The sequence below is a fragment of the Coenobita brevimanus genome, chromosome 94 (assembly GCF_032717465.1).
Source record: "Coenobita brevimanus isolate Jiangsu-jjx chromosome 94, ASM3271746v2, whole genome shotgun sequence".
Lineage (NCBI taxonomy): Eukaryota > Metazoa > Arthropoda > Malacostraca > Decapoda > Coenobitidae > Coenobita > Coenobita brevimanus.
The window spans coordinates 42,018,353-42,038,768 of record NC_137047.1 but is presented as its reverse complement, the minus strand read 5'-3'; the positions used below and the strand labels follow the sequence as shown (position 1 = coordinate 42,038,768).

At 39.3% G+C, this 20,416-nt stretch overlaps 1 protein-coding gene across 1 annotated transcript in view; it reads right to left on the bottom strand.

Annotated features, from left to right (window-relative positions):
- LOC145412897 (carboxylic ester hydrolase-like) overlaps nucleotides 1–20,170 on the bottom strand; it is a 52,637-nt gene extending 32,467 nt beyond the window's left edge. Inside the window, exons 1-6 of the mRNA XM_080282694.1 lie at nucleotides 19,985–20,170; nucleotides 14,251–14,391; nucleotides 13,796–13,943; nucleotides 12,564–12,749; nucleotides 5,658–5,869; nucleotides 495–645 (exon numbers count right to left, since the gene is read on the bottom strand). Coding sequence (XP_080138820.1) covers nucleotides 495–645; nucleotides 5,658–5,869; nucleotides 12,564–12,749; nucleotides 13,796–13,943; nucleotides 14,251–14,391; nucleotides 19,985–20,170 — 1,024 coding nt within the window. The remainder of the gene's footprint in view (nucleotides 1–494; nucleotides 646–5,657; nucleotides 5,870–12,563; nucleotides 12,750–13,795; nucleotides 13,944–14,250; nucleotides 14,392–19,984) is intronic.
- Between the last annotated feature and the right edge of the window lie 246 nt (nucleotides 20,171–20,416).

Here is a 20,416-nt window from a genome sequence, read left to right as displayed (position 1 = left end):
CATTCCCTAGTAAAAAGTGTCATTTGACAGTGTTCTTTGAGGTAATATACTCGTATATCAATAATACTGACGCAGTGCTTTAAGTATATGTATTAAGTTTATGAAGCTGTAAGAGTAAATATTTCACCAGGAATGATAAGTCGGCTAAGGATTCTGTTCAGATGATATTATTAGAGAAATGTTGGTAGGAGAATAATCTGTCTAAGAACCAGTCGGAAAAACACGATGGTGGAATAGGTGGGTTATACATGAGTGCAGTGGAGGAAGGCATGTTGCTATGAGGAATGAAAAAATACTCAAATGACATTATAACGGTCTCTCCCATACGGAATAAGGCGTTAGTCAATAGTCGCTTTGCTAGAACATGATGAGAATCTAGTAATATTTTGATGAAGGGAAACCCTGTTAACCCGGGAAAAATCATCTAACTATATTACCAATCGTGTTCTGGGAATCGAATCTGAGACTCGCAGATAAAAATTAGGTTTACTCACGGTAAACTTCCATTGCTCCCTCATGCTCGGCGACTCCGGACATGAGATCCACCAGGTTGTATCGCCCTTCTGACATCATCACCGCAGGCTCGTCAGGCAGGAAGTCACCATCGACACGAGGTCCATACCTGAGCGTTGCGAAGGGGTACATCTGTAAGGACAAAGTAACTTGGTATGTGTACTGATGTCAGGAAAGGTTGGCATCTACATACTTAATCGAATTGGAAAAACTTGTTATTATACCATCTGAAATGGAAATCAAAACTATTATTTATAACAACTGTAGAATAATTTGAATTTGTGCAAACAAAAATTGAAGTATAGGTGAAGAGGCCGGTATTAACCAATTACCAGCTGAACCCAGCCACAATTATCACACACACACACACACACACACACACACACACACACACACACACACACCTATCTATATCTATCTATCTATAATATATATTTAATATTTTCTTAATAGATAATGAATGGAGGAAGGAAAAACAAAGGGAAAAAAAATGAGTCCATGTGCCTAAAGGCATCCTCCATTCATAAAATATTTATAACAACTGGATTTGAATTGAAGTGGATTAAATGTTTGTGGGATGCAACTCCCAGGAAGTGAATTCCAGGGAGTAGTAGTTCTGGGGATAAATGAATTTTGATAAGCAGAGGTTCTGCATTGTGGGTTAAAGAGTGTGAGTTCAAGGGCGCTCCCAGCTGCCCGAGTATTTCAGGAGAAAATGTGAAGGGGAGGCACAATTGAAGCCAGTTCGTTAGAACACTTGCGGTAAAAATATCTATAAAATAATGCTAAAGAAGCAACAGCTCTACGTACTAATAATGAAGGAAGGTCTTGCGTGATGGCAGGATTATTCATTAATCTAAAGGCTTTATTTTGAATTTTGTCCAACTGCTTCAATGCAACCGCTCCACATCCACTCCACAGTGGTGAACAGTATTCGATCTGAGAACGCACATGACTTTTGTATATGGTGGCCATCTGCTCGTCAGTGAAGAACTCACGAACTCTGTACAAAAGTTCCAATTTTGGGGGGGGGCATTTTTAGCAAGGGATTTAACATAAGTTGTCCAGCTTAGGTTTGGGTTTAGAGTAACACCTAGGATATTAATTGTATAAATATATATATGTACCTATATTATATAAATTAATAAATAAAGACACACACACACACACACACACACACATATATATATATATATATATATATATATATATATATATATATATATATATATAATATGTTACGGAACAGAGAGAGATAATGAACACTTCATGTGAGAATACTAAAATCACTACTGTCCCGCAAAGTTCCAGGTTCAAAACAAAAGAGCTAGGTAAAATTACAAGTTAAAGTCTAATGCTCAAACTAACAACTAAACATTCATGACTCATAAGGATAATGTAATGGCAAAACAGGTTACATATATGGTTAACTGCAATAGCCTCTATTAACATGAATTTAGGAAGAGCAAATTTATCTAAGTCAGCCCTGATAAATGAGAAAACCGGATAATGCTCAGTTAAAGCAAGATATATTATTACAGATACAAAATATTATTAATAATGGCTGACATCAAAAACACCACATGAATCACAAAAAAAAAAAACACCAGGCCTACGAACCAACCCCTTAGGCCATACATTACAAGAAAACTGGTAACAACACTTATACTCAAATTATACAGCAGCTAGATGGCTGGAGACTTCCTGAGCACTCACAAAAATAATAATACACTATACAGTACAGGGGAGGACAAAGATGTGAACAAAATGAGGAGTAGATCTAAGTGGCAATTAATGCAGAGACTGAGCTCATTATATAGGGGCCAGCAGAGCTTGATACAACTTGTAAGACGGACGCGCAAAGGAAACCAGAGGGGACAAAGAGTTGACACTCCTGCTCTGAACAACAGAAAGAACGACTTACTCTACTATAAGGGGGAGAAGGGGGGAGTGAGGTAGAACACGCAAGCCTGGTCACTATGGAAGCCACGAGGCGAATCGTGATCAAACATGCAGCATACTGTACGTTAGAATTATGCAAAGGATGATGAAATCATAGGCTATGTAACAATAGAGAGAGAGAGAGAGAGAGAGAGAGAGAGAGAGAGAGAGAGAGAGAGAGGGAGATGATAGATAGATAGACAGATGGATATAGTTAGATAGATAGATAGATGGATATAGATAGATAGATAGACAGATATTATATTTACCGTATTTAAGTACCTGTTTACTTATTTATTTGAAATATAATCTCGCTAGGATAAAGAAAGCTGGAGTACCAAGCTTTCGTCTTATATATGCTAGATCCTGGTTCCAGCAGCCAGGTCTTTACCACTAGAGTTGGTATTCAACTGCCGGAGGAGAAGGGACAAGAAGGGATATGTTGGATAAATTGCTGAGAAGGCAGGAGAGTCACTTCCATGCAAATGGCCTCTGACCTGCCTTTCAAACACTGAAGAATATCTGTGTCAAGGCTACCTCCGATGTTAGACATAAACATTAGATGCAGGATAGTTCGTGCTGGATGTAGGTGATTATAGGGCTTGTTGGGCTGGATATTTTGGCCTGCAGTATGTGGCACAGAAACCCGTCCCCGTGGAAAGCTTCCATAGGCTGGTGTGCCACTATCAGCTATTTTCTCATGAACTGAAGATTCTGTGCCTGCTTTGATGACATCACTCCTAAACCAGCACACCCACAACATTATATCTATTTGCCCTTCCCTGCCAAAATACAGTATCTTGTACCAACTATCCCTCCCAGCAATCACTCTGGCTGATCCTCCTGTACACAGCCAACATCCACCCACATCTTACTCATTGCTTCGACCACTTCTCTTGCTCTGCCCTTCAAACTACCCCAGTTCCATGATGCCACTCTGATCCCCTTGGCTCATTTAGCATCGTCAGGCATTAGCTTTTTCCATTTTTTGCCATGCCATTAAGTTTAAATAGAGGGAGAGACAGACCACAGGCCCCACCCACCTGCACAGTCCCTAGTCCAGGATTGGGACCTGGGACCCACAGCCCAGCAGCCGTTACCAGTGGCTGTGGCAGTGGCCTAGAGACACCCTGCCAGGACAGCTACAGGGAAACCCTCCAAGTGCGCCTTGTCTCTGTAACTGCCCCGCCATTATACACCCACTGACAGGGCAGCCTCCTGGAGTGTTGCTCCCGGGTTTGGGCCCCTCTCTATTGGGCAGAAGTAGCAGTCTGGGAACCGCAATTCCCTACCCTCTAGCACAGATCCATGCCCCATCCCATCCCAGTCCCCCAAACTACACTGGCGGAGCCCGCGTCATACCTCCTCTCAATAGGTCCGTCACTAGGTAGCGAGGGCAAAATTTTCTGGCCGCGTGCCCTTGCTGACGTCAACTCCTGCGATGTAGTGGGGTACGTTGTGTGATATGTAAAGCACATGTAGAGAATGCGTGAAATAGAGATAAGTGTTTGTTAACGTTGTTATTGACTCAGGATTACCTTGTGTGTGTTTATAAAATCTTTAGTCATTATTTCATACTCAAAATTTCTAGTTACAGTATCTGGAGAGCTACTGTGGTGTTTTCTCTGGTTGTTCCTTCTTTCCTCCAAGTGCTTTTCAACTTGGCACCATTCCTTTGTTTATTCAGTTCACTTCAAATTTTTTTTTTTTTTTGGTTTCATTAAGCAAATAGTCTCAGATACCCCAGTTATTTGGTATTTTAAGAATATTTTTGGGTTAAATGTCAAAGTTTATAAACACGGAAATTTTGAGATCACGTTTTTGCATGTTCATTAACCCGCGGCGTCCCGTCGACGTTCTTTTACGTCCACACGTTTTGTCACTGCCAATCCCATCGACGTACATAAACGCGAAAAAAATGCAAGGTCCCTAATTTGCACAATTTTCAATTTTCGCGAGTCATTTTTGGTGCGTATACACGTGACACCTTCCTCAACGGCCAGGCAGAGACAGTGCCTTACCCAGCATGACCTCCTCCCCCCCCCCTGCATGCCATTGTCTCAGCAATTCACCTGTTATCAGTGACCTGGCCAGTATAGCCATGTCATGCCACTGTACGAAATTCAGGGCCAGAGTGATTCCCCAATCAATGACAATGTGGAGGACAAATTTACATAGCATTAGAGGAAGAAACAGTTAGAAATGATGATCAGGTAATGTGGCAAAAAAAGGTCAGGTATTAGTGAGTGAAACAATGCTTATAATGCCTATATTACTGCTTGAAAACCAATATACTCTTGAACTACGTATAAATTCGTAACAGTAAATAAATAAATATCGTTTATGAGTGGTGTGAAATAGTTATCCTCCCATAGAACTCGTTTTCTTTGGTGCCAGCCTGATAGAAAACCCAGTAAGGTAAGGAGGCTCTCCTACCTGTAATGAGTATTTAAACCTCAGGTGAGCGATTTCTCTATGAATTTTCGATGTTTCTCACCAAAAGCGAAGGTTTGAGCCAAAAAAAAAAATTTCCTAAAATGGTCGGGATTGGGGGGAGTCAGTGGTGGAAAAGTGGTCGGGATGGGGCGGGTTAATCCTGAAGGCAATTAACACAGCAGCATGTTTGGGTACTGTATCTGTGAGGCCATCTTACATGCTTTCATGAATGTTGGCAATTTAGTGTCATTATTTTGTTTCCTGCTGGTACTATCGATACACATAGGGGAGGTCCCTCTACTTCTTTGACAAGTATTAGATAGCAATCATCGCTAACGGCTTTGCATCTTAATACTCTTCACATACTGTCATTACATATGGAGAGTAATAGATACCTACCAAGTCCATCACTCTTCTCTAGGCGATTCCGACTAGCCATATAACTGGTTTTAAGGTTCAGAAAGAATATGAAAATTCCATATCACCTGCAAAAAAAAAAAAAAAAAATCTAATACCAACGACATTTTATTTCGTGATGCACACATTGGCCATAGGCCAAGGGAAATACAAATACAGTATATGAAGATAGTTCCAGAGATGACCCGTGTTCTCTATAAAAGACTTCTGATATAAGTTAACATATACCAGGGATATTTAGTGAGAACTGCTGCTGCAGTGGAAAGAGAAGAGCAGAGGTCAGTGAAACGCAGGTAGAGGATGAAGCAATGCCCCATGTACTGTAATACCAGCAGTAAAGAGAGACTGACCAAGTAGTTGAGTTCAGAGAGGGTAAGGTTCTTCACATCGATATTCTGCAGGCAAGTGAGAAGTGACTGACTGGCCCGGTCGTTCCTCATCCCCCGGGTGTGTGGGCATCCCAGAAACCTGCCAGTGGAGTACGCCAACTCCCTCTGAGATCTTGTTAGCATATGGGAGTTCAGCAGTGTGCCGGACTGAAGAATTGCTCTGATAAACAGTCCTGGAGTAGAAAGTGTACATTGTTATAGGTCGTATTGTGGTTAGTTAAGGAGGCTCCCTAGAACTATTCCTAACCAGTTTGGTATGTGCACATGACACGTGAATTTCACTTAATTATTGCAAACTATATTGTACAGTGCTACGACATTCTAAACAATAATACGGTGTAACATGCAAAATAAGTAACTTAAAAAAATGTTAAAAACACCTCCTAGACCAGAGGTAGGCAATCAGCGGCTCTTTTAGGACACATTTGCGGCTCCAGGAGCTTAATAAATAATCATTTATTCTTTCAGAATGAAGGAATCATACAGCACATGCAGGGCAACATTAGATTTTTATTTCAACTTTGAAAAGATTTATACTATACGTAGATCAAACTATATCACTGCAATGTTTTGTTTAGATTTAGAAGTACTGCAGATTTCGGCTTTTGAGAAGTTTTTGTATTGTGGCTCTGAGAGTACTGCATTTTTATGAAACTAAAATAAATGGCTCTTTTAGCTTTAAAGGTTGCTGACTTCTGTCCTAGACCCACTGCAGCACGTCTCCCTGTCTTGATTTTTCTCTTCTTACCACACCTATCTTCCCTCTCCTTTATCCCAACAGCTTACTCCACTTCCCTTCCTTCATTCTCTTCTACCCTCCCTACCTTCTCTCCACCTCTTTCCCTCACCTTGCTATATACGCACTCATTCTCCTTTCATACCTGCAAATGATCCAACTGAGACTGACACTTGCATCATCGAAACATTTTATACCTACGTGGTTAAACTCTTCTATCGGTTCCCATATTATATTACCTCCTGTTAACTAGAACTGTTGTGAAATAGATATTAACTTGCGTGGCTGGCGAGGGCTTTGGGGATGATGAAATGTGGGTGTATCCTGTTCTCACTTCGAATCTTCTACACTGAATTTCTTCCTATAATCCTGTGCTCTCATCACTCCCAGTTCACGATTACTGAGGAAATGTAGTTTGAATTATGATGATGATGATCATGGTGATGATGGTTGTCGAAACTTTTCCCCCATTAAGATGTCCAGTGTGAGATGGTAAATACGTACCTCTTAAAATATATTTGTCTTAAGGTGGGAGCAGAAAATATAATCGCTAAATTATGGTTCTATTTAGTTTCTAAACACAAGAGCTAGTTGCTTTGCAGGTTAATGGTCCCATATGAATACCATAAAATAAAATGATACTGCTTCTGACGTTATACTTGGAAATAAAATTATAATTTGCATAAAATGGAGTGAAATTATTATTATAGTGCTTGGAGGTAAAATCTATGCATTAAAATTCGCGTATGAGCATAGGTGGACGTGGAGCTTTCCAGTAAGAGAACGACTAAAGCTCCAACAATATCAATATTGAAACTGGCAGTAATCTCATATAAAACTATAATACGTTCATGAAGTTATGTTTATATTTCTAATTTCATGAAATAATAAAATGTAGTTTTGACTTGGTAAATTATTAAAGTGATAAGTGACAACTCCGACGGCTTGGATCTGCTGCCATTTTTCCCTTCTGAATTGTCTGTGCGGAGAGCAAGGAAAACACATCCTGGACGCTTGGCTCACTTGATCTTATAAAGCACGAAACACACTCGCTGGTCGTCCATCATCGTCTAGATCGATCCCACTAAGTATCACTCTGTTTTATTGTGGGGTCACTTAATTTTATTGGCTAATAAATATAGTGAATTAGTTAGGACTGAGAGTGGTTAATAGAGGTACGACTTGCCTATCAAAGGTTATGACAATTTTTTGTGACTCTTGCAATAAGGGAAAACTATTAAATTATTGGTGCCTCTTAGACTGAGAAAAAAGTTATTACAGTGATGATGATGATGATGCATGTTTCTTCACAGTGTCATCATTATCCACTTGGATAAGTTGTGCAAACACAATTTTGATATGGTGTGAGCCTGGAGTGGATTCATATTGGACCGAAATAGTTGCACCTCCTCAGTAACTTTACTGTTCGATCTCTCAGGTCCAAAAATCCGATTTCCGAAAACCCAAAATTTATATTCATGCAAAGTCAGCTAAGATCTGAAGCCATTGCATGTATGATGATAATAAATTACTAATACTAGCTCCATGTTGCCACACTATTGTCCTAAAAACAAGTCTCGTATCCCTAGTGATATCATGAATAAAATGCAAGAAAAAAAATAAGAACAGAGAAAGAATAAATGTCAATTGTTTAAACCTACTGTTGTCAAATTCACCATCCTGACGGCTTTATCAATGTTTTCAAAGGATTTATATAGTTTATGGGCTGATGAACGTTTTATAAAGTCCATGCAGTTCAAAATATCCTATGGAGGTAGCAAAGAACAACATATATAGAAAGAAGTAATAGCAGTAAGGGTGTTAGTATAGGCCACTTGATGCTCCCCCTCGCCGAGTTCACCATCCTACTTCGAAGCCTCTGAACCCTTGAAGCCTCTAGATCCGTCTTAATTTACCGTCAAATTACTGTAGGGAACAAAGGAAAACCCTCTTTATTGGAGGGGTTATGGAATGCAATGTGTAACCCCTACAGTGCAAATAACTCTAGTAATGTGTATAAATCATGTGAAGATAGCAAAACCAAACCAGAGAAAGAAATCATCACTGTGCAGGAAGTATTACCGACTGTTCGAATCATCCCTAACCAAGTTTACTATCTTGCCTTGAATCCTATGAAACCTTGAAGCCTGTGATCGGTTTATCGTCCAATTTCTTGACGGAGGTGAGATGCGCCGATGGAGAACAAGGGTGAGAGGAGACTGTTCTTAAAAAATATTATGTTCATTTTGTTTCTGTGATTTAATTAATGTTTTACTATCAGTCTATAGCCACACACCTTAATCCAGTAAGGGGTGGCCACAAACATATCGCCTCCCTGTCGTCCTGTCCGCTGCCATTTCACTGCCCTTCCCCCAACCCAATCCCCCCCCTTTTATATACCTCTCTATTCTACCCCTCTATCTCATCCTCGGTTTCCCCCTCCCGTCCCAACTCCACCTCATTCACATACTCTCCTAATTTGTCTCTCCATCTCTATCCTCTCCACACGGCCAAATCTCCTCACTGTATTTCTCCTAATGCTTTCTATCACATCCACACCCACACCACAGCGCTCCTTCACTTCCTTATTTGTGTCTGTCTCTCCATGTAACCCACATGCTCCTCTCAAAAAAGAAAAAAAAAATACTGCTTTCATTATTGAATTGTGCCCTTCCAACAAGGTCCAAGCTTTGCTTCCATGTGATTCAGTGGGAATCACAATCCTGTCATGGAGCGACTTATCTGTTTACCCGTCCCCTCGGGCATTCTCATCCTCTTCAGGCCCACAGTGGGGGCGGAGGGACATTGGTTACAAGATTAGGACAATATGAGATAACTTTTACCTGGTCGTGGTGTAGTGGTATGCTGCCTGGCTCTCACGTAAGAGTCCCGGGTTCGATTCCCGACATATTGGTAATATATTGGATGAAAGGATTAGATTATGAGAAAGAGTCGACGGTCCAGTTCACAGTAAAAGATCAATGCAAAGCTCACACAGCAAGGTTAACTCCATCATTTGTTATCTCATGGGTACTAAATTTATTGAAAGTGTTAAGGGTCATGCAAGAAAGAAGGGATTACATTTTAAGAACAAACTGTCAGTGATAAAAGTTGCAGGGCAAGGTCAAAACTGGACAAGTGTTTCTGTGTATGAATAAAATAGCTAAAAAAATTTTGACCTGATTGTGGACCAAACTTCGTGGAAGTCGCCCAAGAGGTAAACCTGTTTTTATTCCAGTCGGTCAAAAGTCAAGCTCATACAGCAAGGTCAAGGTAAAATTTTTAACTGATGCACACTACATTTTGTGGAAGGGTTCAGGCTAAAACACGGAAAAAGATATTCGATTTAAAAATAAGTCGAAGGTCAAAGGCACAGGAAAAAATCAAAGATCTAGGTCACTGGGCAACGTCGAGTGAGCTTTGCTGTGATTTGAACCCAAATTCGTGGAGGCATTGAGGGTGAGGCAAGAATGAAATAATCTGATTTTGAGAGTAATCTGTCAGAAGTCAAGGTGACAGGGCAAAGTCAAATATTCGGCCTTTAGAAGAGTTGGCGTGCTCAGGTATTGCATTCCCTGAGTGCTCCTTCTCTCTCTCTCTCTCTCTCTCTCTCTCTCTCTCTCTCTCTCTCTCTCTCTCTTTCCGTGTGTGTGTGTGTGTGTGTGTGTGTGTGTGTGTGTGTGTGTTCTTACCTAATTGTTCTTAACTAATTGTATCTTTACAGGAATGAGGCAAGCTCGTACTGTCCCTTGTCTTAAACCATATTTATCGTACATATCCTTAAATTTGTGAATTGTTTTGGCACACACTATTTCATTCGGTAGTGCATTCCATTGATCAATTGCTCTGTTTGGGAAGCTGAATTTCCTTACGTCTTTGTCACCTCTCTTCTTCTGCAGTTTTTTGCAGTGCCCTCTTGCTGATGCTTCTCCATATGTTAAGTAATCATTTATGTCTATTTTCTCCTTTCCTGATATGCACTTATATAGCATTATTATGTCACCTCTTTTCCTTCTCTCCTGTAGTGTTGGTAGTTCCAGTTTATTTAGTCTTTCTTCGTAGCTTAGGTCCCTTAAGCTTGGTATCCATCTTGTAGCGGCCCTTTGAACTTTTTCAATCTTGTCTATATGCTTTTTGAGATGAGGACTCCAGACTACTGATGCATATTCCAGGGTTGGTCTAATGAATGATGTTATTATCCTTCTTAGCATGTCTTCATTTATGTATGTGAATGCTATTCTCATATTCGCAAGCAGTGTATACATGTTCCGTACCTTCTCGCTGATGTGGTCAGCCGGAGATAGTCTGTTATTGATAATCACACTTAGGTCTTTCTCTCTTTCTGATGTGCATAGGGTTTTATTTCCTAACTTATAATCCCAATCAGGTCTTTTTCCACTTTTAACAAACCTGATTACATGACACTTGTCCACATTGAATTCCATTTGCCATGTACTACTCCATTCATGAAGTTTATTTAATTCTTCTTGTAGCTTTTTACAAGAGTCTGTGTTAGTAATTCTCCTTTGTATTTTTGCATCATCTGCAAACATATTCAGATAGCTCTCATTTCCAGTGTTACTGTTTATATCATTTATATACACTAAAAACATGATTGGTGCCAGCACCGAACCCTGTGGTACTCCACTAGTCACTTCTTTCCATGATGAGTAGTTTCCTCTTAGTACTGTCTTCATTTCTCTTTTTATGAGAAAGTCTTGCATCCAACAAAACAGTTTGCCTCGAATTCCTCCTTGATGGTACAGTTTCCATAAAAGTCTTTGGTGTGGTACTGTGTCAAAAGCTTTCTTGAAATCTAAATAGATACTGTCCACCCATCCTTCCCTTTCCTGTATTGTGTTTGTTACTCTGTCATAGTAGCTCAACAGATTAGTAACACATGATTTTCCTTTTCTGAAACCAAACTGTCTTTCTGTTATCATACTGTATTCTTTTAGATTATTTACCCAAGCTTTTCTTATAAGTTTTTCTAATACCTTGCTTACAACACTGGTCAGTGATACTGGTCGGTAGTTGAGAGGATTTTGTCTATTTCCTTTCTTGAATAAGGGGACAATATTTGCTTTTTTCCAAATATCAGGTAGTTTACCTTGACTGAAGGATTTCTTGAAAATTAAAAATTATGGTTTACTTAACTCCTTTGCACATTCTCGTAATACCCAACATGAAATTTCATCAGGACCACTTGCTTTTCCTCTGTCTAATCTACTTAACTCCTCCTGTATTACTTTTTCTGCTATTTGTATATCTGTTAGTATGTGTGGACATGCGTGTTCCACATAGTCCCTCTCAAAAATTTTTTCTTCTGTAAAAACTAATTGGAAATTCTTATTTAGTGCTTCACAAATATCTTTCTCTTGTGTATAAGTGATTCCCTCGTCCGTAATGGATTGTATTATATCTTTTACTTTGGCTTTGCTTCTAATATAGCTGTAAAACAGCTTTGGTTGATCACTACTTTTATTTATTATATCCTCCTCAAACTGTTTTTGAGCTTCCCTCCTTATTCTTGTATAGTCGTTTCTTGCCTGTTTGTAATTATTATACGCCCTTTCACTATTGTGTCTTCTGTATCTATTCCACAACAAATCTCTTCTTTCTTTTGATTTTTTACATTCTGTATTGAACCATTTCTGTATTTTCTTATCTGCTTCTTTGTGCTGTGGGATGTACTTCTGGACTCCTATTTCATAAAATTCACAAAATTTTTTATATACAGCATTTAAATCTTGTCCTCTAAGCTCATTTTCCCAATCAACTTCTAAGAAATACTTCTTAAGGTCTTGATAATTTCCCTTTTTATAGTTTAGGCTCTTTTTGTAACTGTCATTGCTGTTTACTATGTCATATGCTATCCTGAAGTTATAATTTAGTATTGCATGATCGCTTTTGCCGAGTGGAGGGTGATATATTAAACTGTCAATATCATTTTCTTGCCTAGTAAATATTAGATCTAGCACTGAAGGTACATCAAGTCCTCTTTTTCTGGTGGTTTCCCTCACATGTTGCGTTAAGAAAAACTCTTGTACGAGATCCAGGAGCTTTTGATCCCAACAGCTTTCTTGGCTATTTATATCTAGAGTATGTGTATGTGTATGTGTGTGACATACCTCGTGAGTGTGGAGACAGGATGTGGGCATGAATACACATTGCCCCCGAGCTGTGGCCAAACAAAGTAACTTTGGTTGGGTCTCCACCGAAGCTGCGTATGTTGGCCTGGACCCAGCGGAGGGCCAGCGTCTGGTCCTTCAGGCCAAAGTTGCCAGGGATGATAGAGTCTTCAGTTGACAACCACCCTGTAATTGACAGCGTTTAAATACTGAGTGTTTGTACCGCAGTTTGAACACGCCTGACATGAGTGGCAGGCAACTGATTCACGTGGCCAAGGAATGTTACTTTATATCGGTAGAGATAAACAGCATTACCTATGGACATGCACGAAGTTTTAAGTACTTTTTATCATTACGGCAATTGTTAGTAATAAAACTTACGTATGCTGCATGAAAACTAACAAATCTGAAAATAGCGATATCACAATGAATTCTAGATACAGTTATTAAGGAATTGGCATTTGGCACACTTTCGGAACATATTTCAAATATTCTTTCATGAACCCCTGTTAACTGAGTGGGAACAGAAATAGATTTATGGTGGCCATGCCGAGCAAAGTTATTAATACTCTAGATAACCGTAGCTCGTTCCATGTTGCCGAATCTGTAGTATCAAGAGTAAGCAAAATTTCGGGAAATTCAGATTCTATCATCCCTATTTGTGTCTGAAATAAGGATGCAAACTGTATAAATAATAAGGGAGAAACTAACATTTGGTAGTTCAAAACTTTCCCCTTTTTTACCAGTTGATAATCATGCGTTCAAAATTCGTACCGGTAGTAATAATAAAAGCAGTGAACACATTAAAGCAGTTTAGTTTACATGTATAAACCCTCATCAGCAGGATCAAATTCATAAAACGCCAGTTTCACACAGGTTACTGCATTTCATCCAGTAAATTCTAATGCACAACAAGAAAAGGTTAAAAAAACAAAAACAAAAAAGGTCGAAGAAGAAGGATTGGGTCTGTGTGCCATTTCTGCACGACGCGCTAAATTTGGTTGTGCCAGGACGTTCATTCTCCCATTTTTTATTTATTTTATTTTTTACTCTCTCTTAGCCTATCTTAATTTAATATGACGGATTAATTTATTTATAGACTAACTTAATCTGACACAGAGAAAACAAACATAACCTACGTCGACACTCCTGGATAAGAGAGAGAGAGAGAGAGAGAGAGAGAGAGAGAGAGAGAGAGAGAGAGAGAGAGAGTAAAACAGGTGTTGACTAACCCAAGGCACCAATACGGTACTGTACAATGACCAGCACCACGTCATGGTTGAGAAGCACCTCCCCAGTGTAGTGCGAGGCGGTCCCATGTCTGAATGCACCGCCAAATATGTACACCATCACAGGCAAGGCAGCATCCTCGTCACCAGGCTGAAAATTTACCAACAATAGTTACTCACGACGCTTTATCTTTCCAACAAAGTCTGGGACAAGTTAGATTAATTTGCTGGGGTTGGGATAGGTTAAGCTGTTTGTTTTATAGGTCGTTTTATTGAGATTAGGCTACGTTAAACTATGTTAGGTTGTTGGGGGTAACGTTAGGTTCTCTCTCTCTCTCTCTCTCTCTCAGGTTACAACCACCCTGCCACAGTTACCTTAGGGGTGTAGACGCTTAGGTCTCTCTCTCTCTCTCTCTCTCTCTCTCTCTCTCAGGTTACAACCACCCTGCCACAGTTACCTTAGGGGTGTAAACGCTTAGGTAGAGACAGTCCTCCTCCCCGGTGTATACTGGATCTCCAAAAAGAGGAAACTGTGGGCACATGGGAGGATGGGGCCCACCATCCCGCACTCCCTCCCACGCCTCGGCAGCTACGGGGTCCTGCAAAGCCTTACCCTTAACATCTGCACTACCATCATGTTACTTCAATCTCTTCTTGCAACTTTTTCTTGAACTTCCCCTAGGACAGATATATAACGCACAGATCCTGGGAATTTTTTTGCTAACATTCTTTCCAGCTCCTGACCATAACAGTTAGCTGTCGGATACTCATATTTACGATCGCTTCCCTGTCGTACAGTAAAATAATCTTTATACAGGAGAAAATGGACAAGGGAAGATTTTACACTGCTCTTCCTATCTTCCTGCAAGAAACAGCTACATCCTACAGCTTGACCTTGACCTTTAACCTAAGCTACAGAGTTTGGTATACAGTAATTCATACCAAATCTGGGTCAGCTATTTTGTTCACACACACACACACACACACACACACACACACACACACACACACACACACACACACACACACATACACACACAAACACACACTCTCTCTCTCTCCCAGACACACACACACACACACACACACACACACACACACACACACACACACACACACACACACATACACTCTCTCTCTCTCCCTCACACACACACACACACACACACACACACACAGGGAGTCATCAGATGCAGACGTCGGACATCGGCGCTCCGTACCAAAACAACACGGCCAGTGGCAATTACCTAAGTTAGTATCTTTGAATGAGTCAAGCTCTGTACCAGGTTAGACTAAATGATTTTTCATTATTAAAAGGTAAAGAAATAATAAGTTTAAATAAGACTGGTTCAAACAACAAAGAACCACGATGCGTTGAGTCAGCTGGGTTTGTTTATACTACAGCAACACGGGGAAAGCGTGCATACTCTGTAAGTACATACTCTGTTCATTTAGTATTACAAAATGGATCCATACTTCAGTAAAACAAATTTGGAAAAGAAAAGGGAGAAAAGTAAAAAGCAAAATGATGATTTCTACCAAGAACTGGTTGAAGTGGAGACTCACAATAGACTGGTTGAACGTGTACACAAACTAGAAATGGCTTTCAAAAATGAAATTGATGAAATAAAGAAGCAAATGCACTTGCAAAAGGAAGAGATAGAAAAACTGGGAAGGGAGGCCAATAAGAAAGACACAACCATCAGTGAACTAACAGTGGAATTGAGTACGCTTAGGAAGAAAGTGAGTGAAATGGGAAGTACAGTAGTCAATCACGAGAGTGTTATGGAAGAGTTAAAAAATGACACAGAGACAATTAGACAAGCAAGCAGTCTTATGGACCAGAGCAGTGATATTGAGAAGATAACACAGGTGAATGAAGCTGTGCAAAGCTACAAAAATGATGTAGAAACCACGTATGCTGAAATGGTGAAAGTAAAGAAAGACTTAGAAACAAGGGTGGAGGAAAAAAACATTAAAAAGGAAGTGAAAAGAATAATCCAAAACAATCCAAAGTTAGTCAAAGATTCAGTAGAAATAAATAAATCAATAGTAATCACTGGTATAGAAGAGGAACAAATTAAAAACAAGATCACTAGAGACAAAAAGGAGATGGCAAATGTAATGAGCTTACTGAAAGAAGTATCAGAGGAAATCTGTAGTAAAGACATAGAGGAACACAAAAGGTTAGGGAAACGCGAGAAAAGCAAGACAAGACCTCTAAAGGTGACTTTCCAGAGTGTAAACACTGTGGAAGAGATACTAAAAAATGCAAAGAATCTTATGGAAAAAGAGCAATTCAAAAATGTATGGATAAAAAGATGCCTAACACAAGAGAAACTGGAATTACTGAAAGAGAAAAGGGAGGAAGCAAAAACAAAAAATGAGGGAAGATCAGAAGAGGACAAGAAGAAATTTTTTTTACAAAGTAATAGGATTGCAGGTACGAAAGTGGTACACAAACAGGATGGAAGAAAAAGGAGGAAGTTAGTAGAACCATGTCATGACAAGTATATAAACAAGATGATAAAGACGATGTACTCAAATGTGGATGGAATGGTATCTAAATTACTGAAGATGAATGATTATGTCAGAGAAAATGAACCACAAATAATATGCCTAACTGAGACAAAATTAACACCAAGGATATCCAATGACATACTAAACTTAGAGGAATACAATATATGGAGAAGAGACAGAAATTTAAAAAAAGGAGGAGGAATTATAATATTAACTAAGAAAAATCTAAAAGTCAAGGAAATAAACCTAGATATACCATCACAAGTAGAACTGATTGCAGTAGAGATCGACACATCTGAAGGTAAAGTAATTGTAGCCAATTTGTATATGCCACCCAGATCAAACACATGGGAAAGAGACGAATATGAGGACCTGGCAGAGAGTACAATTCAGAATATAAGATCCTTGCTACATAAAATGGAAGAGAAATCGGAAAGAATTATACTAACTGGGGACTTCAATACAAATAGAAATTGGAATACTCTAGATATGAATAGCCAAGAAAGCTGTTGGGACCAAAAGCTCCTGGATCTCGTACAAGGGTTATTCCTAACACAACATGTGAGGAAAACCACCAGAAAAAGAGGACTTGATGTACCTTCAGTGCTAGATCTAATATTTACTAGGCAAGAAAATGACATTGACAGTTTAATATATCACCCTCCACTCGGCAAAAGCGATCATGCAGTACTAAATTATAACTTCAGGATAGCATATGACATAGTAAACAGCAATGACAGTTACAAAAAGAGCCTAAACTATAAAAAGGGAAATTATCAAGACCTAAAGAAGTATTTCTTAGAAGTTGATTGGGAAAATGAGCTTAGAGGACAAGATTTAAATGCTGTATATAAAAATTTTTGTGAATTTTATGAAATAAGAGTCCAGAAGCACATCCCACAGCACAAAGAAGCAGATAAGAAAATACAAAAATGGTTCAATAGAGAATGTAGAAAATCAAAAGAAAGAAGATATTTGTTGTGGAATAGATACAGAAGACACAATAGTGAAAGGGCGTATAATAATTACAAACAGGCAAGAAACGACTATACAAGAATAAGGAGGGAAGCCCAAAAACAGTTTGAGGAGGATATAATAAATAAAAGTAGTGATCAACCAAAGCTGTTTTACAGCTATATCAGAAGCAAAACCTAAGTAAAAGATATAATACAATCCATTACGGACGAGGGAATCACTTATACACAAGAGAAAGATATTTGTGAAGCACTAAATAAGAATTTCCAATTAGTTTTTACAGAAGAAAAAAATTTTGAGAGGGACTATGTGGAACACGCATGTCCACACATACTACCAGATATACAAATAGCAGAAAAAGTAATACAGGAGGAGTTAAGTAGATTAGACAGAGGAAAAGCAAGTGGTCCTGATGAAATTTCATGTTGGGTGTTACGAGAATGTGCAAAGGAGTTAAGTAAACTATTATTTTTAATTTTCAAGAAATCCTTGAGTCAAGGGAAACTACCTGATATTTGGAAAAAAACAAATATAGTCCCCTTATTCAAGAAAGGAAATAGACAAAATCCTCTCAATTACCGACCAGTATCACTGACCAGTGTTGTAAGCAAGGTATTAGAAAAACTTATAAGAAAAGCTTGGGTAAATCATCTAGAAGAACACAGTATGATAACAGAAAGACAGTTTGGTTTCAGAAAAGGAAAATCATGTGTTACTAATCTGTTGAGCTACTACGACAGAGTAAAAAACACAATACAGGAAAGGGAAGGATGGGTGGACAGTATCTATTTAGATTTCAAGAAAGCTTTTGACACAGTACCACACCAAAGACTTTTATGGAAGCTGTACCATCAAGGAGGAATTCGAGGCAAACTGTTTTGTTGGATGCAAGACTTTCTCATAAAAAGAGAAATGAGGACAGTACTAAGAGGAAACTACTCATCATGGAAAGAAGTGACTAGTGGAGTACCACAGGGTTCGGTGCTGGCACCAATCATGTTTTTAGTGTACATAAATGATATAAACAGTAACACTGGAAATGAGAGCTATCTGAATATGTTTGCAGATGATGCAAAAATACAAAGGAGAATTACTAGCACAGACTCTTGTAGGGAGCTACAAGAAGAATTAAATAAACTTCATGAATGGAGTAGTACATGGCAAATGGAATTCAATGTGGACAAGTGTCATGTAATCAAGTTTGGTAAAAGTGGAAAAAGACCTGATTGGGATTATAAGTTAGGAAATAAAACCCTATACACATCAGAAAGAGAGAAAGACCTAGGTGTGATTATCAATAACAGACTATCTCCGGCTGACCACATCAGCGAGAAGGTACGGAACACGTATACACTGCTTGCAAATATGAGAATAACATTCACATACATAAATGAAGACATGCTAAGAAGGATAATAACATCATTCATTAGACCAACCCTGGAATATGCATCAATAGTCTGGAGTCCTCATCTCATAAAGCATATAGACAAGATTGAAAAAGTTCAAAGGGCCGCTACAAGATGGATACCAAGCTTAAGGGACCTAAGCTACGAAGAAAGACTAAATAAACTGAATCTACCAACACTACAGGAGAGAAGGAAAAGAGGTGACATGATAATGCTGTATAAGTGCATATCAGGAAAGGAGAAAATAGACATAAATGATTACTTAACATATGGAGAAGCATCAGCAAGAGGACACTGCAAAAAACTGCATAAGAAGAGAGGTGATAAAGACGTAAGGAAATTCAGTTTCCCAAACAGAGCAACTGATCAATGGAATGCACTACCGAATGAAATAGTGTGTGCCAAAACAATTCACAAATTTAAGGATATGTACGATAAATATGGTTTAAGACAAGGGACAGTACGAGCTTGACTCATTCCTGTAAAGATACAATTAGGTAAGAACAATTAGGTAAGAACACACATACACTCTCTCTCTCTCTCCCTGACACACACACACACACACACACACACACACACAGACACACACACACACACACACACACACACACACACACAGACAGACAGACAGACAGACACACACACACACACACACACACACACACACACACACACACACACACACACACAAGTCCAATGCTGATCTTGCCCTGTGACCTTGACCTCCGACTGACTGATCTCCAAATCACATCAAAACTGCAGAGTGACCTTGACTTTTTTTTCTTTTTTTTTTGAGTCGTATCGGTCAGCCTTGTCCTACCTTACACCCTTACACCAGATTTGGTGTAAGTTGAATAAAAATGGTCTCACATGGGTTAAGAGTTGACATTGCACTTTGACCTCGACATTTAGCTGATTGCTCTCGGGATGGACTTCTATTGTTCTTGTTTTACCCTCATCTTTCTACTAAGTTTGGTCTCAAGTGGGTCAAAACTTTTGTCAGTTAACTATGCCACGTAATTCCGTCATCTCTTGTTCTCAGAAACAGTACGTTTACCCCTAGGCCGACCTTCAACATTGTCAGCAAAGTTTGCTAAAACTGGATAAAAGCTGTTTGAGTTAAAGTGTACACACAGCACCCGCAGGTGTAATAATGATGAGGTAATATACAATTGCATGCATTATATCTAAAAATGTTCTTCTTTTGAAGTATATGCGGTATATAAAAAAAACTGTAATAATTCGAAAGCTGAACTAAGTTGTCATTTTAACTGAAAACACATATTCTTACCCTAAGTCGCAGGCGTCCAACAGGTGGCATGGCATAAGGGATGGACTGGAAGGCATAGAAGTGCCGGCCTTTTGTGGAGGTCTGCTTCAGGCCGGAGATCTTTCCTTGCTTAGTGGTGACCACCAGGCGGTCACCATCACAGCTGGCCATCATCGCCACCAGCCCACACACCACCAGCCACAGCATCACTCCCACACCTGTGCTGCTACACAACTTGCTTTCAGTATAAGCAGTGACTTCTCCATTAGGGAAAGTAGGGTTGTATAAAAAACAATTTCAGTCAAGAAGTGATGTGTGGGAACTTTAACCCGCCGCGTCCCGTTGACGTGAATGAACGTCCATACGTTTTGTCACTGCCAATCCCGTTGATGTACAGTTGCGGACATATCAAACAGAAACACCCTGTCCACCAGCGAGGTAGTGTAATGCTCT